At 35.8% G+C, this 22,558-nt stretch overlaps 1 protein-coding gene across 6 annotated transcripts in view; it reads right to left on the bottom strand.

Annotated features, from left to right (window-relative positions):
* Window positions 1-22,558, bottom strand: part of LOC143239680 (uncharacterized) — an 89,320-nt gene that overhangs the window by 24,462 nt on the left and 42,300 nt on the right. For all 6 annotated transcript variants that reach the window (XM_076481038.1, XM_076481039.1, XM_076481040.1 and 3 more), the window contains one exon: window positions 2,949-3,612. In XM_076481038.1, the coding sequence (XP_076337153.1) occupies window positions 2,949-3,612 (664 nt within the window). The remainder of the gene's footprint in view (window positions 1-2,948; window positions 3,613-22,558) is intronic.

Below are 22,558 nucleotides of genomic sequence, written 5' to 3'. Positions count from 1 at the left end.
CAATGCCCTAAATAATGCAAACAAGAATAAAGGGATGGAACAGTTAGACAAAAATTATCAGTACACGACTTTCAGTATTAAAATTTAACGCAATATTAAAAATGCACGAGGACGAAATAGTTACGGGTCGGCCAATTCGACGGATCACGTAACCAAAGTCTGTGATAATCAGGACGTTTTGACTCAATTATTTTGTGCGTAAGTCCTAGGTTCTTAGTTACACTACATTGATGCCAATCTTGACATGCAGATGATATTATAATAAACAAACTGCATACGAACAGTCGTGAATACATAACTTACAACTGTTGTAATATTAAAGTCAAGTATGCATTTTAAAGTTTAACAGTAAATTTTAATATTAAACGTTGCATAGGGATGATCTAAGTATAGCTGTATCACCCTATATTTTTGTTTGTATTCTTTTTTGTTACTGCCGTCCCTACATTGTTTTACCGTACAAAATACTTCTTGTTAATTGTCTTTAATGTCTTTTCCCCTAACCGAAAATTAGTAGATTCAATGTATCATGTATAGTGATTTTTTTTACTCCTTCACTCATGCATAATAAAGGACTTGGCTCCCTAAAGACAGTGATTGTATAGTGTACAAAGCGTGTTACAGTCATTTAATGTTTATCTGTTAGTGGCGAGTAATTCCTGTTTTATCCTGCTTTTTAAAGTTTTTAAAAGAACACCAGATTTCCATACAAAAAACTAATTTCAAGTGGTAATGATAAAATCGGTTACACTAGAATTATGATTTTTTTTAAAACACCCTCACTCCCGGAAGACGAGAGTATTGTATTTGGGCCCGTATGTACGTTTGTATGTCCATGCTGTATCTCGAAAAATAATACACCGATTTATATGAATTTGTTTTTTACAGAAGATACGGTGTCCCCCATAGAATGATCCCGCCCCCAAATTTGGTCTGGATCCAGATCCAGATTCTGAATTACTTCGAACAGATTTGTTCAGTTTGTTGATAATAACTGTATAAAAAGTGGTCAGATTGGTGATCTAATTTCAGGGGCACGTTGAAACCTAAAAGTTCAAAACTTTGAGGAAGGATGAGGGTATGTAGTCTGTCTGATTGTTCTTGTTACTACGAGTTATTACAACTAGTGCACTGCCCAGAAACACATAAAATGTGAATTTAGGGTTAAACTAACGTTAGTGATAACGTAGTTGTAGAGTTATCTGGACCAAAAAAAATGAACAGGTTGATTGGTTGATCACTTTGTGATTTGATAACTGAGCATGGTTTCTTGTCTTGATTGGTTGATCACTTTGTGGTTTGATATCTAAGCATGGTTTCTTGTCTTGATTGGTTGATCACTTTGTGGTAAAATATCTAAGCATGGTTTCTTGTCTTGATTGGTTGATCACTTTGTGGTTTGATATCTAACCATGGTTTCTTGTCTTGTTTTTTTTGGTTTATTTTAGCTTGTTGGGCAGAAAAACAAATGAAAGTGATTGGTAACCATTTGTCAAAGTAAAACTCTACGTGATAGTTGATTTTTTACCATATATATCTGTATTATGCGTATTGAGTACCTTGGTCATCCTACACACGTTGTCGTCCAACTCTATAATAAATACAAGTATCCTGTGTCATGGATATGACGTATTTCCAATTCTGCTAATATTGTATATTCAATGGTGACAGTGCCAATATATTGTATCATTAATATAATGAATTTTGAAATAATTCTGTTCTTACCCTTTGATTTCTACTGAAAAGCAGTTTTGTTTTAATGCTCCAAGTAATATTTGTTTACTAATAATTAAAATATCACTAAACATGTGTTTGGTTTTTCTTACCAAATCAAATATATATTAATTTTAGTTTGTTTCGGATTTTTTACTCATAGCTACACACCTATCTGCTCTTGCCGCCCATAATTTTTAAATGATAGAATAAAGAGAAAGAATGCAGCCTACTGTACCCATTTCTAACCCTTGGGTTACAGTAATTTAATACTGTAATTTTACCATCACGCTTGTGACGCACTTACGGTCCCAAAGTGTAGTGGGCCATTACTTTCTACAACCACAGGACTCGATACGCTTAGAAGAAAGGACGTACCTACCAATAGCAAAAGTAAGAATTAATCAATGTAGCTTGATTTGTTTTAATTATCAAATATAAACCAAATTAACTTTCTGTTTGTCTTACCTCGCTGTGTAATAATGAATAATTAAATATGTTTTTATACACTGACATAATTTTTGAATACTGAAAAACATTAAATATATAAGATTAATCATTTTTGAACAAAAAACAACCTAATAAGATATCCAGACGTTTCTGTAATGAACAAAATATGTGATGAACAGTTTGAACTTAAAACATACAGATTTATTGCGTTTTTATTTTCTTAAGTGTTTTTAGCATTTATATTGATTCTATCTAACTTACTTTGAGCGGTGAATCTTAAATTACTAACAACTCAACTACGTAGAACCTGAAGGGTTCTCCGCCTTCAAAATACAAATTACTCTTACAAGAAAGAATCATAAAACAGTTTAAGGTTATAATTTATAGTCGTGATTGAAACTGATGCCACTGTGATCCCCAGAACAGCTATAAGACTTATGTATTACTTGCATAATGGTAACATAATACCACTAATTCACTTGAGCAATTGGTATTCACACAGAAAGTTTCCGTATAATCATGTTGTGAAAACAATAGATTAAAAAGGTCTTCAACAGGACTAGCGAAATATAACTGGCCATCTAAGAATTAAATTATTAGAAATATATTGAGTACGATAAAGTTAATTTACAAATATAAGATTAAAGTATTTTGTCGAAATAGGCCAAGTATATTTTCCTCTTCCATTCTTATTAACACAACAAATCAAAGTTACATACGAGTTGTGCACTGAGTGATTAACTAATAGGTTTAAACATTTAAATACATATTAAATTGACCCTTACTTTTCCAAATGGTACGAAACGCCGCATAAAATGTGCAGGAATTATGAAGCAGTCTTGCTGTTTGGACGATTCCGTTGCTTCATTTGATCCTGTAGTAGTAGTAGAAGACGGCCTTTTCGGTTTTACGGACACATCCATCGGTCTTCGAGTTCGGTTTTGTGCTGACTTAGTCCGTCTTTGATCAAGTGTTTTTTCTTCCAAAGATGTCTCCTCGACTTGCAGTGACCAATGATTCAGGGGCTGCAAATAGTCTGCATAAGGCTGCTCAGATTTGTCTATAGAAAAACCACAATACCATTGTCCATGTACACCCTTTTCATCAGGAGATAACATGGTAGGTGTTTGACAGACGGCATCGATGTCTTCGAAGTCGAGACGGGAATGCTCTCTTCCCATTTTTCGGGTGGCTGAAGGTTCGGTGAACCGTAGTTTGACACGGTTTTCTCCGGGAGTATCTGATGACCGGTTGTTTGGGATCCACTGCCTAGCACGGTAACCTTTGACGATATTGGTCGACCGGCTGTTTGGAAGTTGGTTCGGCCTGACAGAGCGAATCGGCGTGTTCTCTTTGTTCCAAGGTTTTTCTTTGTTGCTACTTGACCGTTCAGACTCGAAGGACGAACCAGAAGTGTTAAAACTACCTTCCGACTTGCTCTGCGAAGACCTGTCCAGACGGAAATAAACATGAGTGTTGAGACGTTTATTAGGTGAAGCCATACCGTTGTTAGGGTCTGCTCAGAGAGGGTTTGCAATGTGTCATTTCTAGATTTGTGTAACTAGCAACTTGGAATACTTACAGATTCAGAAATATTAGTCATCATCAACAAGCATTCTCCTGATAATTATACCACATATAAAATCACAGAGAAGACAGTAACATTTAAACAAAGTATCAACAGCAAACTTTTCAACTGAAACAAACAGTAACTTTGAAAAATTTTAGCTTAATTTTTTTTTCTCGCATTTCATTATTTTAGGCTGTGCGATGTCTATACCGTGAGCCACTCATCACCATCTGATGCTTTTCTTCTTGTTCACGCCTGACGTCATCATCTATTTCTTCAAGCACCGCGTGACTTCTTTGGTTGCCTTGGAAAGGCTAGTAGGGTGTAGACTGCGCGTTCCGCTTTGCACAGAAATAAGCCTCACGGTGCTATTCGGCTGTCGGCCCGGCATGGCCTAGCGCGTAAGGCGTGCGACTCGTAATCGCGTTCGCGCTCGCGCTAAACATGCTCGCCCAGATAATGTGACGGTCAATCCTATTCGTTGGTAAAAGAGTAGCCCAAGAGTTGGCGGTGGGTGGTGATGACTCTGCCTTCCCTCTAGTCTTACACTGCTAAATTAGGGACGGCTAGCACAGATAGCCCTCGAGTAGCTTTGTGCGAAATTCCCAAAACAAACAAACAAACAAACCCAAAACAAGCTATTCGGCTGCAGGGTGTTTGTTCTTCATTGTAAGTTTTCGAGTATAAGTTATATATAATAGCCATAAAAATTTCAAGACATAAACCAAAACACATTAACATGAAATTAAAAAAAAAATTACATACGCTGCACATTCTTTAAAAAATGATCCTAGGGTACAAGTTACAACGTGGGATTATGAAATGTATCCCAGGTTCATTTATTTACTTTTGTACGCACTTTTCGCTGTTCATCGCTACCCATGTTTTACTAATAACAACGCAAGAGCGTATATTATTGTTAAATGCAAAATTCAAGAAAATTATATCCATCACAGCGCCCTAAACCTACTTTGTTCATACTTACTATGTTTGTGACTCTTTAAACTAAAAACTGGCATCGATACCCGTGGTTAGCACTCTACAGATAGCCTATTGTACTGTTTTACGTTTAACGACAAACAAACAGTTTGAATTTGAACGAGTTAAAGGTTTTGTTTCGTCTCCACAAACACTGTAATAAATGAACTACGGTTAAGCTGAACCGTAGTTCATTTTATAGATTTCTTTTCTTCCTCTTACCTTGATTTTATTAGATGTTTAGAATTCCTTGATGAACACTTCTTCGGCTTTTCAATATTGAGTCTTCAGATCTGAAGCAAAACTACAAAAACCCTAAACGTCAAGGAAAGAAAGAAAAGAAACCTGTCATTAGCACCGACAACTGCGAGGCTTCAACGCAAATGTTATTATTAAAATTACTTTTAAGATGTCTTTAAGCATACCTTTAACGTTCCACATATATATATTTCATTGTTATTATTAAAATTACTTTTAAGATGTCTTTAAGCATACCTTTAACGTTCCACATATATATATTTCCTTGTTCTTTTTCAAATCAAATATTAATTAATTTAAATGAAAGTTAATTATAATAATAGTGTAGAAAGCTAAAACGATGACCTGCGTAAATAATTTGGGGTATATTTATTTATTTAACATTACGATCGGCCTGGCATGAACAGGTGGTTAAGGCACTTAACTCGTAATCCGAAGGTCGCGGGTTCGAATCCCCGTCACACCAAACAGGCTCAGCCTTTCAGTAGTGGTTATAATGTGACGGTCAACCCCACTATTCGTTGGTAAAGGAGTAGCCGAAGAGTTGGCGGGGGGTGGTAATGACGAGCTGCTTTCCCTCTAGTCTTACACTGCAAAATTAGGAACGGCTAGCGCAGATAGCCCTCGTGTAGCTTTGCGCGATTCAAAACAAACCAAACAACTTTGCTTACCTGGTGACCTCTATTGGTAGAGTTAAGATTATCGTTTATACGTCTTTGAACCAAAACAATTTTAATTAATTAATTATGTGGAGTCACGTAATTTACCTCGTGACCTCTGTTGGTCGATTTAAAGTTTATTATTTATATGTATTTAAAACCAAAGCAGTTTGAAAATATTTCATATTCATAATTAACATTCTATGCACAACCTTTAAAAGATGCTTTTCACGAAAACCGACTTTTCTTATTTTTATTTTCCCAAACAAGCGAGAAATAATTAAACTTTTGTGCTGTATTTCTCTCCAACAGTAATCTTATTACTCTGTTATTTATCTAAAGGGAAAACGAATGGCTAGGCAGGTTTCGGATCGAAGTAGAGATTTTCTCTCTTCTTAGTACCATTGGTTTGTTTATTTTGGAATTTCGCGCAAAGCTATACGAGGACTATCTGCGCTAGCCGTCCCTAAGTTAGCAGTTTAAGACTAGAGGGAAGGCAGCTAGACATCACCACCAACTCTTGGGCTACTCTTTTACCAACGAATAGTGAGATTGACCGTGACTTATAACGCCCCCACGGCTGAAAGGGCGAGCATGTTTAGTCTTACGGGACTAGTCGGTTATACAAGAACTACTGTCATTAACTACACAGTTTTGCTGATGACGTAAACAATCATAAATTAGTCAATATTTGTCCATTTAGAAACGAAACTCATTGTATCTTGTATCTTTTATAACTTTTATCGAAAGATAAATTCCGAATTTTTTTTACATATTATCCCTGCCACCGAGGCGCCTCTGGTTGAAGAAGAGATTCTGCGTTAAGAAACAATAGCTACAATAAAGAGTTATTATAGCTTCTTCAGTTTTCACTTGCTACCTGCGCTAGCCGTCCCTAATTTAGCAGTGTAAGACTAGAGGGAAAGCAGCTAGTCATCACCACCCACCGCCAACTCTTGGGCTACTCTTTATACGAACAAACAGTGGGATTGACCGTACCATTATAATACCCCCACGGCTGAAAGGGCTAGCATATTTGGAGCGACGGGGATTCGAACCCGCGATCCTCAGATTACGAGTCGAAAGCCTTAACTCACCTGGCCATGCCGACCCTATTACCATTGGATACTTTTCTATTAGAAGAAGTTCTTTCCAACGTATAAGCAAGCGTTTTCTCACAACAGTGGTATATTTTATTTTTATTTTTCTGCATTCGTGCTTTTATATTTAGCTTCACTATTTAGCATAAGAGAAATGTTAAATTGCTACATAAGTATGCATTCGCACCAGCTTATCTACTTTCTTCGCTTCTGAATAATATTAAAATGCAACGTTGGTGTGTACTCACGCCTGTATATCTCGCTTCACCACTGAGCAATGGAGTAGTGTTAAATGCTACATTATTATCAATACAGTATCCATAAACAGTTAATTCTTTGGCTCGGTAAGAAATGTCTGTTAAATACATGTCCCCTGAACGCGAGTTCTTGCCACCAATTTAACCAGCGACAAGTTCCCTCTTTTAACTTTATAAAACCCAGCATAATCAAATTCATTGTGCTATAAATCTTAAACTGAGATTTACTCTTTTTTGGTGCAAAACGACAATACGATTTTGTTGGAAATTTCATCAATATAAGACTGACTGATGTGTCTCATACAACTGATCCTTCAGCTGACTTTATTTCAAACTGGTATATGATGTTTTCGTTAATAAACGTACACCTCGACATTCTGTGGTTGTGGACTACGATGGAATATTTCCCTCAACATGACTGAACACTACAATGAGATATATATCTGAGCATGGCCTGCTGTGTCCACCGAGGGGAATTGAACCCCTAATTTTAGCGTTGTAAATCCGTAGACTTACCGCTATCCCAACGGGGACTAACATGACTGAAATGAGCTCTAAAATAAACCCCTCAACACGAATGAGCACTTTGATGAGATATCTATCTCAGCATACTGAATGGAACATTGCAATGATATACCTACCACAAAATTACTAAACAGGACACTAAATTTAAAATATACACTTCAGTGTGACTAAGCACTTTGATAGGATGTCTACCTCAGCAAGACTAAATTGGACACTATGATGTGACTGAATGCTATGATGAGATATTCACCTTAGTATAAATGAATACTATGATGGGATATTTACTTGAGCATAATTAAAGTCAACATTACGATGGGATATCCTCCTCCACGTGACTGAACACTACCATGAAGACAGCCACCTAAGCTGAGAACACAATCATTGGCAAGCCATAAGCCGTTTCCTATGTTTTATAAGGTTGAAAAATAGATTTACATAACTTTAATAAAAAACTAAATGACTATTTTCTCTCACATAATTAATTGTCTCACAATACAATTAAGAAGTGGAAAATAAGAACAATTTTTTTCGATATTATTTTAGTTTAATAACAGAAAACGTGAGAAAATAAAATAAATGAACTCGGAAATTACATCCAAGAACACGACAAACCAATTTCTGTTAATGTGTCTCCAAGTGAAGTCTAAAACCACGAATATATTTCTGTCTGTACCATGAAGCTACAAGAGTTTAAGCCTCCATTTAGAATAATCTAGAAAAGTTTTTGCGAAAGAATTATCTGGAAGAATGTACACAAATATAATTATGGTGAACACTCGCTAGAAGGAGCCATGAGTAATTGCCACTACCACTTATCGACCTGGAAAATTACTAATGTGATTTCTCTATCCGCCTTTATCTTAAGCAACAGTGTAATAACAAATCCCTAGCGAGAAACTCGACATTTACAACCCAGAGAATGGCTCCTGTCTAAAAGAACCGTAGAAAAAGTACAGTGACTACGTCAGTTGCAGAATATACACGATTCTATATCGGTAGTTCTACATCTTCGAAATTTTGTCCCGCAATTATCACACTTTTCACTGAAGTTTCAAGACGTAATTTATAGAGGTTTAGTTTCTAAAACCTGATAACTCGATTTTTTTCATGGCAAATATCGTTTAGATATTCAGTTCATTTCCAAACAATGTTCCAGATAAAGTGTCACTTTAAAAAAGAAAATAAATACTTATTAAGTAACATTTCATTGGAAGAAAATATTGATTACAAGGTTTTAACAATTCCAGATATCATTGTTTTATAACGTTATTTTAATTAAGTACAGAACTTATCAATAAATTAATGGACTTCCACTCCAAAAAGCATGTCAATATATTAAGTACACATTCGTGAAACAATGGCACAAAACTACCATTTACATCCAGAGAATATGGCCCTTTGCAATACTTAGAGCAGAAATATCATTACATATCGTATTTACAAGACCTGATGTCTAACTCTGTACGATTAAATCCCACTCTTAGAGAAGAACTTGAAAGAAGTTATAACTAGAAGTTAGTTGTTTTGGGTGCTTTTGCAGCAAACAATGAAAGATCAACCATACTGACTTAATAGGGTTCATATCAGCCGCAACTGCCCTGTTCACGGACGAATGATAATTACCTGTTCTTCAAGCCATCATTTTATGAATGATTCTCCATCTTGGGGCTCCACCTTGCATGAAAACACTGTCACATCAGCCACGAATCATAATAACTAATCTGATAATGCAGAGATTTTAGAACAATAAGATTTGTAGCCCACCTGAGAGTTCCAGCATGACTCAAGGGATGAAGCCCCAGAAGCATGTAGGTTCTCAACATTTGAGAAGGGGGAAAAATATCTCTCTTAACAGAACAATTCCATACTTTTTGAACTGCAAATGAAGTTAGAAACAATGGTGACAACTGTGGAATATACAAAATCAAAAGCAAACGATTAATCTCATTTGTACACCAACTTTAGGATATTTTTCAAGCACTTTAAGGAAAACAAAAATCATTGGTCAATACATTATTTCATGATTATTAAATTTTATTGCATTTTAAAACAATGTTCATATATAGTTCACGTATCTCTTGAGAAAGCTATCTTTCTTAACCCTTTGAACACTGCATAGGTCAGTATGACCAACGTCGTAACCATTTGTACTCATTACAGTTTACATACTACTAATTTCTAATATATTAGGTGAAAATTACAAAATTTGGTAGAGGTAAACTTTGGTAAACATTACAAGGGTTTTGCACATGAAAACCAGATTTATTGATGAAGTATATTTAACACTTTAACAGGCTGTTCTGAAAGGGTTAAAATGATGAGCATTACTCATAAAAATGTCTATATTAATTAGCTAGGACGTTTAATATATCTAAGCTGTTTGCTTTTAATTTATTATTACTATATTCTTTACAGTAGTATTGTTTTATATCAGTGGTTCCCAACCAGGGGTACGAGATAGCGTTCCAAGGGGTGCGATATAACATTTCAGGTTTTTTTGTTTATATTAAGGGTACTGTCTCATATATTCAAAAATTACGTTCGATTTTTATTTCTTATTTTTCTTGTTACAGACGTATCTTTTTACCTTGTTACGATAAACTATCGTTTCTACCGTCACCGGTGCAGACCGAAATCTTAATGTACAACTGTAAACAAACAACACACGAAACGTAAACGTGACCTAAATACTCGGCACAACTAATCAGATTTCGTTCGTGAACGCCGTTTTAAAGTGTTTATTTATTTATGTTATGTATTCATGTGATCGTGACTCGAGAAACTTGCAGAAGTATCCAGAATTAATCGATGACGTCATGTGACGCATATTCGAGAATGTTCTAGAAAGTTTCGCAGAGTATATAAACAAACCCATACGTGATGCTATGGTAGTCAGTGCATTGTTGATTCTGTGTTCGTGCAAAAAAACTTCATTATGTCAAAGAAAAGGAAATGGAATGATGATTATGTGAAGTTTGGTTTCACTTGCGTTGGAACAACTGAGGGTCTGCAAAAACCCCAGTGCATGCTTTGTGACGCTATCCTTTCAAACGCAAAGTTGAACCCATCTAATCTACAGGAACACTTCAACAACCGGCATGGTGGAGCAGCTGTTGCAGGCCATGATGTTGAATCGTTGAAAGGTAGAAGGGCAACCCTTTCAAAATTAGGTTTTATATCTGCTGCCAAGCCACTGCTGATGACTTCATACCACGTGGCGTATAAAGTAGCCAAATCAAAGAAGCCCCACACAATTGCAGAAGAGGTAATAAAACCGTATGCATTAGAAATGGTAACAATTGTTCTGGGAAAAGAAGCCTCAAACAAGCTTAAATTAGTGCCGTTATCAAATAATGTTATTCAAAACCGAATTGGTGATTTGAATTCGGACATTTTGGATCAAGTTATTGCAGATATCAGGGCTAGTCCCTTGAAAATCTCTCTCCAATTGGACGAAACAACTGATGTTGCAAATTGCAGTCAACTCATCGTACTAGTGAGGTATGTCCATGATGGTGCCATAATAGAAGATTTCCTGTTCTGTGAAGATCTGAAAATAACCACAAAAGGGAAAGATGTCTTCCAGTGTGTGAAGGACTTCTTTGCGAAATATGATTTAAATATCCAAATTATTGGTTCTATGTTTACCGACAGTGTCCCTGCTATGCTAGGAAATAAATCAGGATTTTTTGCACTGATGAAACAAGAGATTCCACACTTGCAAGGTACTCACTGTTTTCTTTATCGGCATGCTTTGGCATGAAAAACATTGACTCCAAATTTGAAAAAGGTCCCTGACACTTCTGTGAAGACCATAAACTGGATTAGGGGTCGCGCTCTGAACCACCGCCTCTTCAAGTCGCTTTGTGAAGATTTTGGAAGTGAGCATTCAGTTTTGCTTTTCCACACAGAAATCCGCTGGCTGTCACGTGGGAAAGCTTTAACGCGCTTCTTTGAACTACGAGAAGTCAAAACTTTTCTGAAGGAACGTGACAATGATCTGTCCAGAAAATAGAATCACAAGAATTCAACCAAATGCTAGCCTATATGAGTGATATTTTCACTCGTATGAATGACCTAAGTGTATCTCTTCAAGAGAAATTCTGCGAAAAGTTAAATGTTTTCAAAGAAAAGTTACATCTTTGGTGTCGACGAAGACATGGTAGGTGAGGATGAGTCCCTAATTCCATGTGTGTGTGAAGAAATTGTGGATCATTTGGAAATACTATCAAAGTGATTTGATGGATATTTTGGAGAAGAACTGAAAACTTCTGAAGAATGGATTATGAAACCATACTCTTTCAATTTGGATAATATGTCGGATGATAAAGAACTGAAGGAAGATCTTATTGAACTGCGCACAAATCGAGTTCTTAAAATGCAGTTTGAAAGCAAAACTTTGGAACAATATTGGTGTTCGGCAATGGACATGTTTCCAAGACTTTGTTAAAAAGCACTAAATGTGCTCATCCCATTCGAGACGACATACTTATGTGAGTTTGGATTTAGTGCCCTTTTGTCAATCAAGACAAAACCTAGAAATCGCTTGGGTGCACAGGCAGACTTGCGGATTGCTAACAGCAACAAAGTGCCACGCTTTGTAAAACTCGTAAGAAGTAAACAGGAACAAAAGAGTCATTAAATATAAATTGGCTAATGAACATTTGAACATTTCAAATTCAAAGAAATTTCATGCATGGATGAAATTTATTTTTTTGTAGGCCATGAAAGGTTTATGCAACTTTTAGTTGTAATATTTTTTCTATTCCAAATGTTTCGTTTTTGTTTATATATCATTAAAACCTAATTATAAAAATTTGTTTTGCCCACGTTCACCTTTATTCTTAAATAAATAATTACTGTGAGGGGTGCGAGAACATATTAAATTTTTTTAGGGGTGCGGGACATAAAAAAGGTTGGGAACCACTGTTTTATATGATTTGTTAGTTTACTTTATGCATTTACGACCAGCCTAAATCCCATAAATAAGTGCCCCTCAATGACCCAGCGACGCTAACATTCGAGTTTCGATACCTTTTGTGAGCATACCATGGGTAGCCCATTGTGTAATTTTGTGTTGAACAACAACCAAACGTAAGCTGTTTGAATCTTGAGATATTTTTAGGTTCACGGCCGAAAATAACGTTAACAAAAAGGGCACACAACTGCTCAAAAATGCATTATTAACTTTATAAGAAAGAAACTAAGAAAGATTTACTTAATTAGATTTGATCATCGCAGAGTTAATTTTTATTGTTCATTTAAATAGCTAGCTTCCTGTAATCGGAAGTTAATATTATTTAGCATGAGCCATTTCCTTCTAGATATAACCAACATAACAATGTCGTAAGATCCACAGCTGTATTTGAAGGAACGCTTCCTTGTGTATATTTGTTTTTCAATTTCGCGCAAAGCTGCACGAGGGTTATCTGCACTAGGCGTCCCTAATTTAGCAGTGTAAGACTAGAGGGAAGGCAGCTAGTCATCACCACTCACTGCCAACTCTTGGGTTACTCTTTTACCAACGAATAGTGGATCGACCATCACATTATAACTCCCCCACAGCTGAAAGGGCGAGCATGTTTTGTGTGACGGGAATTTCTGTGTATTGCAACTGCTCTGTCATTTCGTTTCCTACAGTTATTTTCAAAATCATCATTGATACGTAAAATATAATTTTGATCCTAATCACTCATAAATTTTCATACGACGTATTCCAGCTTCATCTACCAGTAGGGCAAGACACTAACATGCATATTAAGGAATACTATACTATATGGAAAAACGAAACGTAAAGAATGGTAGAAAAAATATGGATTCTTTCCGCGTACAAATGAACATGATTAACCAAAAAATACTTTAAAAACATTGAAGTCTAGAAGATTAAATGTGAATTCATAGAATCAGGAGATAAAACTTACTGTCGGAGGGGCAATTGCATTTCCCCTTTACTTCTTTGGTAAAGAAGTCATTGACGTGGATTGGTAGAGAGTCGTGCTTGAAAATTGTGACATATCGAGAAGAAGCCGCAGTCTTTTTCCATACCTTCAGCCGTGACTATCCAGCTGCCCAAATAGCAACCCACGCATTAACAGAAATTTCTACTGTGTTTTGACGTAACTTGCAAACACTTCAACTGAAATTCACAGTCGCCAAATCCCAGTGCTTTCACTCTCTGATAATTTGTACAAACCTGCACTTATCAGAGGAAACCGCAGTATATTGTTTTTTACGTCAGAAGGAAAGATACTGTGTTAGCATCTGTGATGTGTAATATCCCCTGGAGTGAATGTATTAGCATCAGTGATGTGTGATATCGCTTGGAGTGAGCGTATTAGCGTCTGTGATGTATAACATCGCCTGTAATAAGTGTTTTAGCCGCTGTGATGTATAACAACGCCTGTAATAAGTGTTTTAGCAGCTGTGATGTATGATATCGCCTGGAGTGTGTGTGTTAACAGCTGTGATTTATGATATCGCCTGGAGTGTGTGTGTTAACAGCTGTGATGTATGATATCGCCTAGAGTGTGTGTGTTAACAGCTGTGATGTATGATATCGCCTAGAGTGTGTGTGTTAACAGCTGTGATGTATGATATCGCCTAGAGTGTGTGTGTTAACAGCTGTGATTTATGATATCGCCTGGAGTGTGTGTGTTAACAGCTGTGATGTATGATATCGCCTAGAGTGTGTGTTTTAACAGCTGTGATGTATGATATCGCCTAGAGTGTGTGTGTTAACAGCTGTGATGTATGATATCGCCTGGAGTGAGTATGTTAGCATCTGTGATATATATGTTATTGTCTAGAGCAGTGGTGCACAAAGTCCGGCCCGCGACGAGTCGCCGAGTGGCCCGCGATGTCCAACGGGAAAGTTAAACATAGAGAGTTCGCGCGCTTAGAGTTCGTGGCTGCGCGAAGATTAAGCGCTATAGAAGAATATGCATTAGATTAGATACTGGATTATTCCATATTTGTGTCGAGCAATAAAGAAAATTTAATAAGCAAATCTCGTTAATGCATTGGCATTTAATCATTGGTGCAATGACGTAATATTTCCGTAATTACGAAATCTCACGCGTTCCAATTGTTCTTCGAGATTTACTTACGAGCCCTATTTTGATATTATTTCGTAACAAAACTAGCAGCTAATCGTAAAAAAAAAAGTTGACGACGAAAACCGGCAGTTTCATGATGATTGGACTGCGCAATCCTGTTTTGTTCAACAACAGAAGAACGTGATTTGTCTGCTGTATCATTCGACAGTAGCAGTGGCGAAGGTATCCAATATAAAGCGTCATTATGGGTCGAAGCATAAAGATTTCCACAACTTTGTCGGTGGTAAACGAACAGCTCGAATTGAACCTCTGCAGCGGTCGCTGAATCACCAGCAAAACGTTTTCTCAAAGCAGTCAGCAGATTTAGGTGCAACGTGTCAGGTCAGTTACGATATTTCGTTGATGAAAGCGAAATATGGCCAACCGTTCACTGATGGTGATTTTTTCAAGTAATGTATGATTACTGCATCGGAAAAGTTGTGTCCGGAAGCAGTTCGCAAGCTACAGACGGTGGCTTTGAATCGTATGACAATTCAACGAAGAATTTCACACATCTCAGCAGACGTGACAAGGCAGCTTACAAATAAAGCAGCCAACTTTGTCTACTTCTCTTTGGCAGCAGAGGAATCGACTGACATCAGTTCAACAGAACAGCTACTAGTTTTTGTTCGTGGTGCGTCGTCATCGTTTGATATCACAGAGGAACTAATCGGCATGGGTTCCATGAAGGGTCAGACAACTGGGTCTGCTCTATTCGAAGAGACAGTACGACTGTGTAGTAGTGTTTCATTCGATTTCACGAAACTGGTAAGTGTGACAACTGATGGAGCACCAGCCATGACTGGAGAAAGTAGCGGACTGGTAGCACTGTTGATGAAGCATCGAGGAAAGCAGAACAGACAGTTGGTGAAGTTGCACTGTATTATTCACCAACAGAACCTGTGCAGTAAAGAACTTGGTTTTCAGGCACTGATGGCATTAGTGACGAAAACCATTAATTTCATCAAATCACGAGGGCTCAATCACCGTCAGTTTCGAAGTCTTCTTGAAGAAATTGATTCAGACTATGGTGACCTTGTGTATCACTGTAAAGTACACTGACTAAGTCGAGGGAAGATGCTCAGAAGATTCTGGGAGTTGATTGATGAAATGATAGAATTCCTCAGAAGCAAGAACAAAGACACAGAAGTGATTTCCATGACTGATCTAGCAGGGCAAGTTGATTTGACCTTTGTGGTCGACATGACACAACACTTGAATGATCTGAATTTGAAGTTGCAAGGCAAATATCAGCTTGTCTGTAGCTTGCAAATCACGTCTCAGCTTTCAGGACAAAGTTGCAGTTGTTCCAGCAGCAAACAGCATCAGGCAACTTTGTGCACTTTTCCACTTTTCAGTCACAGCTACAGAAGAATCAGGACATTGACACACAAGTTTATGTTGGGAAGCTAGATACCTTGATTCAATCCTTCAACTCATGGTTTCATGGCTTTGACCAATGCAGATTGTTGATGAAACTTTTTGCTGATCCGTTCAGTCTGTCAGTGGATAAACCTGTCAGCAGAATATCAGCTCGAACTTACTGATCTCCAGGCACCTGATAAACTGCGTGCTATTTACATAGAAAACAGTTTGCTTGACTTCTACAAAACATTGCCTGATACATTTGCTAATCTGAAAGAAAACGCACTTGTCCACACCAGTATGTTTGGCAGCACGTACTGCTGCGAACAGGCTTTCTCGTATATGAAACTGAACAAAAACAACACTCGCAATCAGCTGACTGATGATCATCTGGAAGCAGTCTTGCGTCTTTCAACGTCAAACATGAAGCCGGACATTTCTAAGCTCGTAGATGACATGCAGCACCATCCATCGCACTGACTTTGTGATAGTTGACGTATCATAACATTTCTTAGAATAATGTGCAAACTCTTTGATGTAATCGTTATTTGTGTGTTCTTAAATGTGATGTCCATCTTGTGTGAAACAACTGTTGGACGATTTTAATCTTCACTTTTTTTGTGGCCCCCAACGGTTACGAGAAGTCTGTTTGTGGCCCCTGACTCAAAAGGTTTGTGCACCACTGGTCAAGAGGAAGGAATGACTTCTGTAAATCTACTCTGGCTTTATAATTCAAACTATGTAGACACCTTCTGATGATGTTTGTCAGACACTTGCAACTGTCCCTTGTGACGGTAGGGCGATATTTATTCTTTATATCTATCCTTACGTTATACAGAGACTACTGGGTTTGAGGGCACCCGAACCATGCAGAATCTGTTGTCTTCTGACGTGAGCGAACCATTCTAGAATCTTATTTACTGTGAACGGAGGTATTGCAAGTGTTGTGGAGGTTTTTCACTAATTATGAAATCCTCTTATCTTCCAGTAACGTTAACTCGTGTAAATAGGATTACTTCTCGGGATTCTTTCGTCCTTGGCATGGCCATATATATTTATCAACTTATGTCTGGTTAATTTGCGTATGACATCATGGAGATTATAAATTTGTATTATCGAGGGAAGGGATCTATTTACTTGTTGGTAAGCTGTGCACATTCATGTTTTGTGTCACTGTAAGCTATACAGATCTGAATGACGATTAAATGGTTATTTTTGTATATGTTTTGTCAGTAATAACCTATCACAGGTTTCTTTGTAGATACTTTAAATTTTATTCATTGTAACTTTTAAAGTAATTTTTGACTTTTTCAAATTGATATTACATTTGTAAAAAAAGAGTTTGTATTGTTGGTTTATGGGTTTGTGACAAACCTAATTCTTTTAGGCTGACAAATGCTCAAGAGATATTATTAGGATTACGGCTAAAGGTATCGTTAAAAATGAAGATTCGTAACTAACGTTTTATCGTATTAAAATAATAACAGGCTTTGTCTTATAACGCAATGATTTATTACATTAATTATTGTTATGCTACAAAGAATTATTTTTAACTTACAAGTTAAGCTTCAAATATTTTATTTCTGATATATATATATTATAACTATAATTTTTAAACCAAGACAAAATACATTAAAATTATATAAAATACGCTGCATTTTTTAAAAAGTGATTTTGTTTGAATTTCGCGCAAAGCTACTTAAGGGCTATCTTCGCTAGTCTTCCCTAATTTAGCAGTGTAAGACTACAGGGAAGGTAGCTGGTCATCATCACCCACCGCCAACTCTTGGGCTACTCTTTTACCAACGAATAGTGGGATTGACCACAACATTATAACGTCCCCACGGCTGAAAGGGCGAGCATGTTTAGTGTAACGGGGATTCGAACTCGCGACCCTAATATTACGAGTCGAACACCTTAATCCACCTGGCCATGTCGGGCCGTGATTTTGTTTAATTATTTTATTTCATTTAAATGTATTTGTTTAATTCCACTAATATATATATACTTGGCCTACCTTAGATCAGAAGTTAGTTCTCATACCCATAATTAACGTTTCTTTATACTAGAATATCAGAATTAATTAGATATTTGTAAGCTATAATTCCTGTAAGTTTTTGTATTTATTTTTTCATGCAGCAAATTATGTAACAAACTAAATATGGTTAGATTTATAATCTTATTTACAACATTGGGCCAAGTTAACGAACAGTAATATAGTTTACCCTTCTTAGTCAGACAGTTCTATAGAAAATGTATAGTTATATAGAGAAAGTTAATGAATAACCAAAATAACGTTTTAAACCATTGCTTGGAATAAAGAGAGAGAGAGAGAAAACAATGCAAGTATCGTATCACCTGAAAAATAAAATATTCTGGTTTAAATATTTTGTGACAAGAAATTTACTGGTTCTATAAAACTTTCGACTATTAATTTCTGGTTCTTCGCATTTTATGACGAATAATTTTCTGGTTCTATAAATTTTGTGACTAATATATTTTTAAATCTCAGTTTAAAACCATTAACAGTGTGTGTGTTTTCTTTTAGCACAGCCACATTAGATTATCTGCTGAATCTACCAAGGGGAATCAAACCGCGTTGTGAATCCGTAGACTTATCGCTGTACCAACGGGGGACCCATTAAGAGAGCAAAGTATACACTAAACTGTTGTACTTAAAAATACGCAAAGAAGAGCCGAGAAAAACACAAAAACACATTCAAATAGAAACTTATAAGTAAGAAAATATAAAGTACTTTGAGACCCAAATGTCCGTAACCCAAGGTTAGATTTTAAAACTTCGTCGGTCGGTAGTTGATTCCTTACAATATTCTAAATAAGTCACAGAGTTTACCTGAAAACACTATTTTATTTAAAGAAAACGGCATTTAACATAAATCTAGAAATATAAGTACTTAACAAGAAATGTCTTTTTCAGCAGTTTCTTTTGAAGCACAAGAATATAACATTTGACAACTGAGAAAAACAAACGAAAATTCAGAGAAGAACAAAACACCACCCGGCAATCTATGATATGCTACGCCCTCCTGATTTTTAGGTAACTCCGGTATTCATTAAATAAGAAATATTTACGCTATGTTTTAATACAATTTTGTGAACAAGTAAACTTTCATCTGTACAGCTGGAAGACTGAAAACAGTGACAGTAAAAAGGTTTAGATTATATAGGCCTGCGACAGTTTTATTATCTTAAAATTTTTACATATTCTACAGTAATTCTTGTACGCTAAATCCGAAAATGATGTCCATTTTTCTCCATCACGTCCAGATTTTTCACAAAACGTCATATCTACTTTTACAGAAATAAATCACTTTTATTTAAATCGGGTCACATTTTGTTTAAAGTGCTGACAACCACTGGCTATAGATTTCTCTAGACCAATCGCGACGTGAGAGTCTTATTAATTTTTTTGGAACTCACACATAACAAACAATAATATTCATTGTGGTTAACGAAATAATAACGTGATATAAGTAAGAGACTTTTTTATTCCTTCCCGATTTGTAAAATATTCTTATGTAATAGAAATAAATATATTATTTTCGAAATTTGCGTAACTGAATTATGGAAAATCCGTTATCAAAACCCAAACAACTTTTATGAAATTTAAATTCACTGGCCAGTGTTATTGGTCACACGCCTACTGTTTGTGATGACCGCAAACATTCTAGAAGCTCATTATGGGGCCTGTATCCAGTTGTTATTATTCTATCGAGCTTAAATGTTGAACTTACGCTCAGCCATCACGAGTACTGTAGGTACCATGGTGATGATCCATCGGAAACAAAAATCTATATAAATTATTTGTTGTGTTACTGTTACTAGGAGACCTGACGATTAAACCGTTTTAGACATCTAGTAATGTAATCTATGTGGTTTATAAAATAAAAAGGATTATGTTACGTAATTAGAATAACTGCGTAGAAGCGGAAAACCAGAGAAATCACCACCATCACGAGTTTCCGTATTGTATGTATATAACGTAACAGTTTAATCAAACTATATCCGCTAGATTAGAACATATACGATAAATAACTCACTTCAGTAAGCAGACAACTATAGCTTTACTAAGTCAAAATGAGAAATTTGTTCAAATTTCCCAGTATTTACTTCCAATCATTACACGTTCAAAAAATCTAAAGATAGATTAAAACCGATAGAAAGTCGGCTTGTTTTGTTCTATCTTCTTGAAATAGTTTAAAATCGATAGAAAGCAGGGGTTTTCTCTTTTCTAAAGAAAGTTGAAACCGACAGAAAACAGTTTTTTCTCTCTTATAAAGAAAGTTAAAACCGATATAGAACAAGGTTTTTTCTCTTTTAAAGGAAGTTAAAACCGATAGAGAGCAAGGATTTTCCTTTCTTTTAAAGAAAGTTAAAAACAATAGAGAACAAGTTTTTTTTCTCTCTTATAGAGAAAGTTAAAACCGATATAGAACAGGGTTTTCTCTCTTTTAAAGAAAGTTAAAACCGATAGAGAGCAAGGATTTTTCTGTCTTCTAAAGAAAGTTAAAACAATAGAGAACAAGATTTTTCTTCTCTCTTTTAAAGAAAGTTTAAACTTGGTAAAGAACAGAGTTTTTTCCTTTTATCTAAAGAAAGTTTAAACTTGATAAAAATAGGGTTTTTTCCTCTCATCTAAAGGAAGTTTAAACTTGGTAAAGAATAGGGTTTTTCCTCTCATCTACAGAAATTTTAAACTTGATAAAAATAGGGTTTTTTCCTCTCATCTAAAGGAAGTTTAACCTTGGTAGAGAACAGGGTTTTTCCTCTCATCTAAATGAAGTTTAAACTTGGTAGAGAACAGGGTTTTTCCTCTCATCTAAAGAAAGTTTAAACTTGGTAAATAATAGGTTTTTTCTGTCTTCTAAAGAAAGTTAGAAACAATAGAGAACAAGATTTTTCTTCTCTCTTTTAAAGAAAGTTTAAACTTGATAGAGAAGAGAGTTTTTTCCTCTCATCTAAAGGAAGTTTAAACTTGGTAGAGAACAGGGTTTTTCCTCTCATCTAAAGGAAGTTTAAACGTGGTAGAGAACAGGGTTTTTCCCTCTCATCTAAAGGAAGTTTAAACTTGGTAAAGAATAGGGTTTTTCCTCTCATCTACAGAAATTTTAAACTTGCTAAAAATAGGGTTTTTTTCCTCTCATCTAAAGGAAGTTTAACCTTGGTAGAGAACAGGGTTTTTCCTCTCATCTAAAGGAAGTTTAAACTTGGTAAAGAATAGGGTTTTTCCTCTCATCTACGGAAATTTTAAACTTGATAAAAATAGGGTTTTTTCCTCTCATCTAAAGGAAGTTTAACCTTGGTAGAGAGCAGGGGTTTTCCTCTCATCTAAATGAAGTTTAAACTTGGTAGAGAACAGGGTTTTTCCTCTCATCTAAAGGAAGTTTAAACTTGGTAGAGAACAGGGTTTTTTCCTCTCATCTAAAGAAAGTTTAAACTTGGTAAATAATAGGTTTTTTTCTGTCTTCTAAAGAAAGGTAGAAACAATAGAGAACAAGATTTTTCTTCTCTCTTTTAAAGAAAGTTTAAACTTGATAGAGAAGAGAGTTTTTTCCTCTCATCTAAAGGAAGTTTAAACTTGGTAGAGAACAGGGTTTTTCCTCTCATCTAAAGGAAGTTTAAACGTGGTAGAGAACAGGGTTTTTCCTCTCATCTAAAGGAAGTTTAAACTTGGTAAAGAATAGGGTTTTTCCTCTCATCTACAGAAATTTTAAACTTGCTAAAAATAGGGTTTTTTTCCTCTCATCTAAAGGAAGTTTAACCTTGGTAGAGAACAGGGTTTTTCCTCTCATCTAAAGGAAGTTTAAACTTGGTAAAGAATAGGGTTTTTCCTCTCATCTACGGAAATTTTAAACTTGATAAAATAGGGTTTTTCCTCTCATCTAAAGGAAGTTTAAACTTGGTAGAGAACAGGGTTTTTTCCTCTCATCTAAATGAAGTTTAAACTTGGTAGAGAACAGGGTTTTTTCCTCTCATCTAAGGAAGTTTAAACTTGGTAGAGAACAGGGTTTTTTCCTCTCATCTAAAGAAAGTTTAAACTTGGTAAATAATAGGTTTTTTTCTGTCTTCTAAAGAAAGGTAGAAACAATAGAGAACAAGATTTTTCTTCTCTCTTTTAAAGAAAGTTTAAACTTGATAGAGAAGAGAGTTTTTTCCTCTCATCTAAAGGAAGTTTAAACTTGGTAGAGAACAGGGTTTTTCCTCTCATCTAAAGGAAGTTTAAACGTGGTAGAGAACAGGGTTTTTTTCTCTCTTGCATGACTGTAACGTTTGTTTGAGATGCCATTGGATATGTCCTTACCATTTTATGTTTATGGTTGTTAGGGTTAATGTGGTTTACTAGTTAATGAAGAGCATGAATATTTACAAAAAATATTCGTTATCTGAAACTCTTGGCCAAAATTTTGCTCCTATACGCGATTAATATTCATGTACAATGTTTGTTACATTAAATTGTGTGATAGAAGAGCGTTTCACTGAATTAATTTTAAAAAAGTCATGTGTTTTCAATATGTATTTAAATTTAGTTGTACAGTTTCACTGCAATAGCTTAACAACCAATCACACA

This window comes from Tachypleus tridentatus, chromosome 13 (genome assembly GCF_004210375.1).
Source record: "Tachypleus tridentatus isolate NWPU-2018 chromosome 13, ASM421037v1, whole genome shotgun sequence".
In the NCBI taxonomy this organism is placed as follows: Eukaryota; Metazoa; Arthropoda; class Merostomata; order Xiphosura; family Limulidae; genus Tachypleus; species Tachypleus tridentatus.
This window is presented reverse-complemented; position numbering and strand designations above follow the sequence as displayed.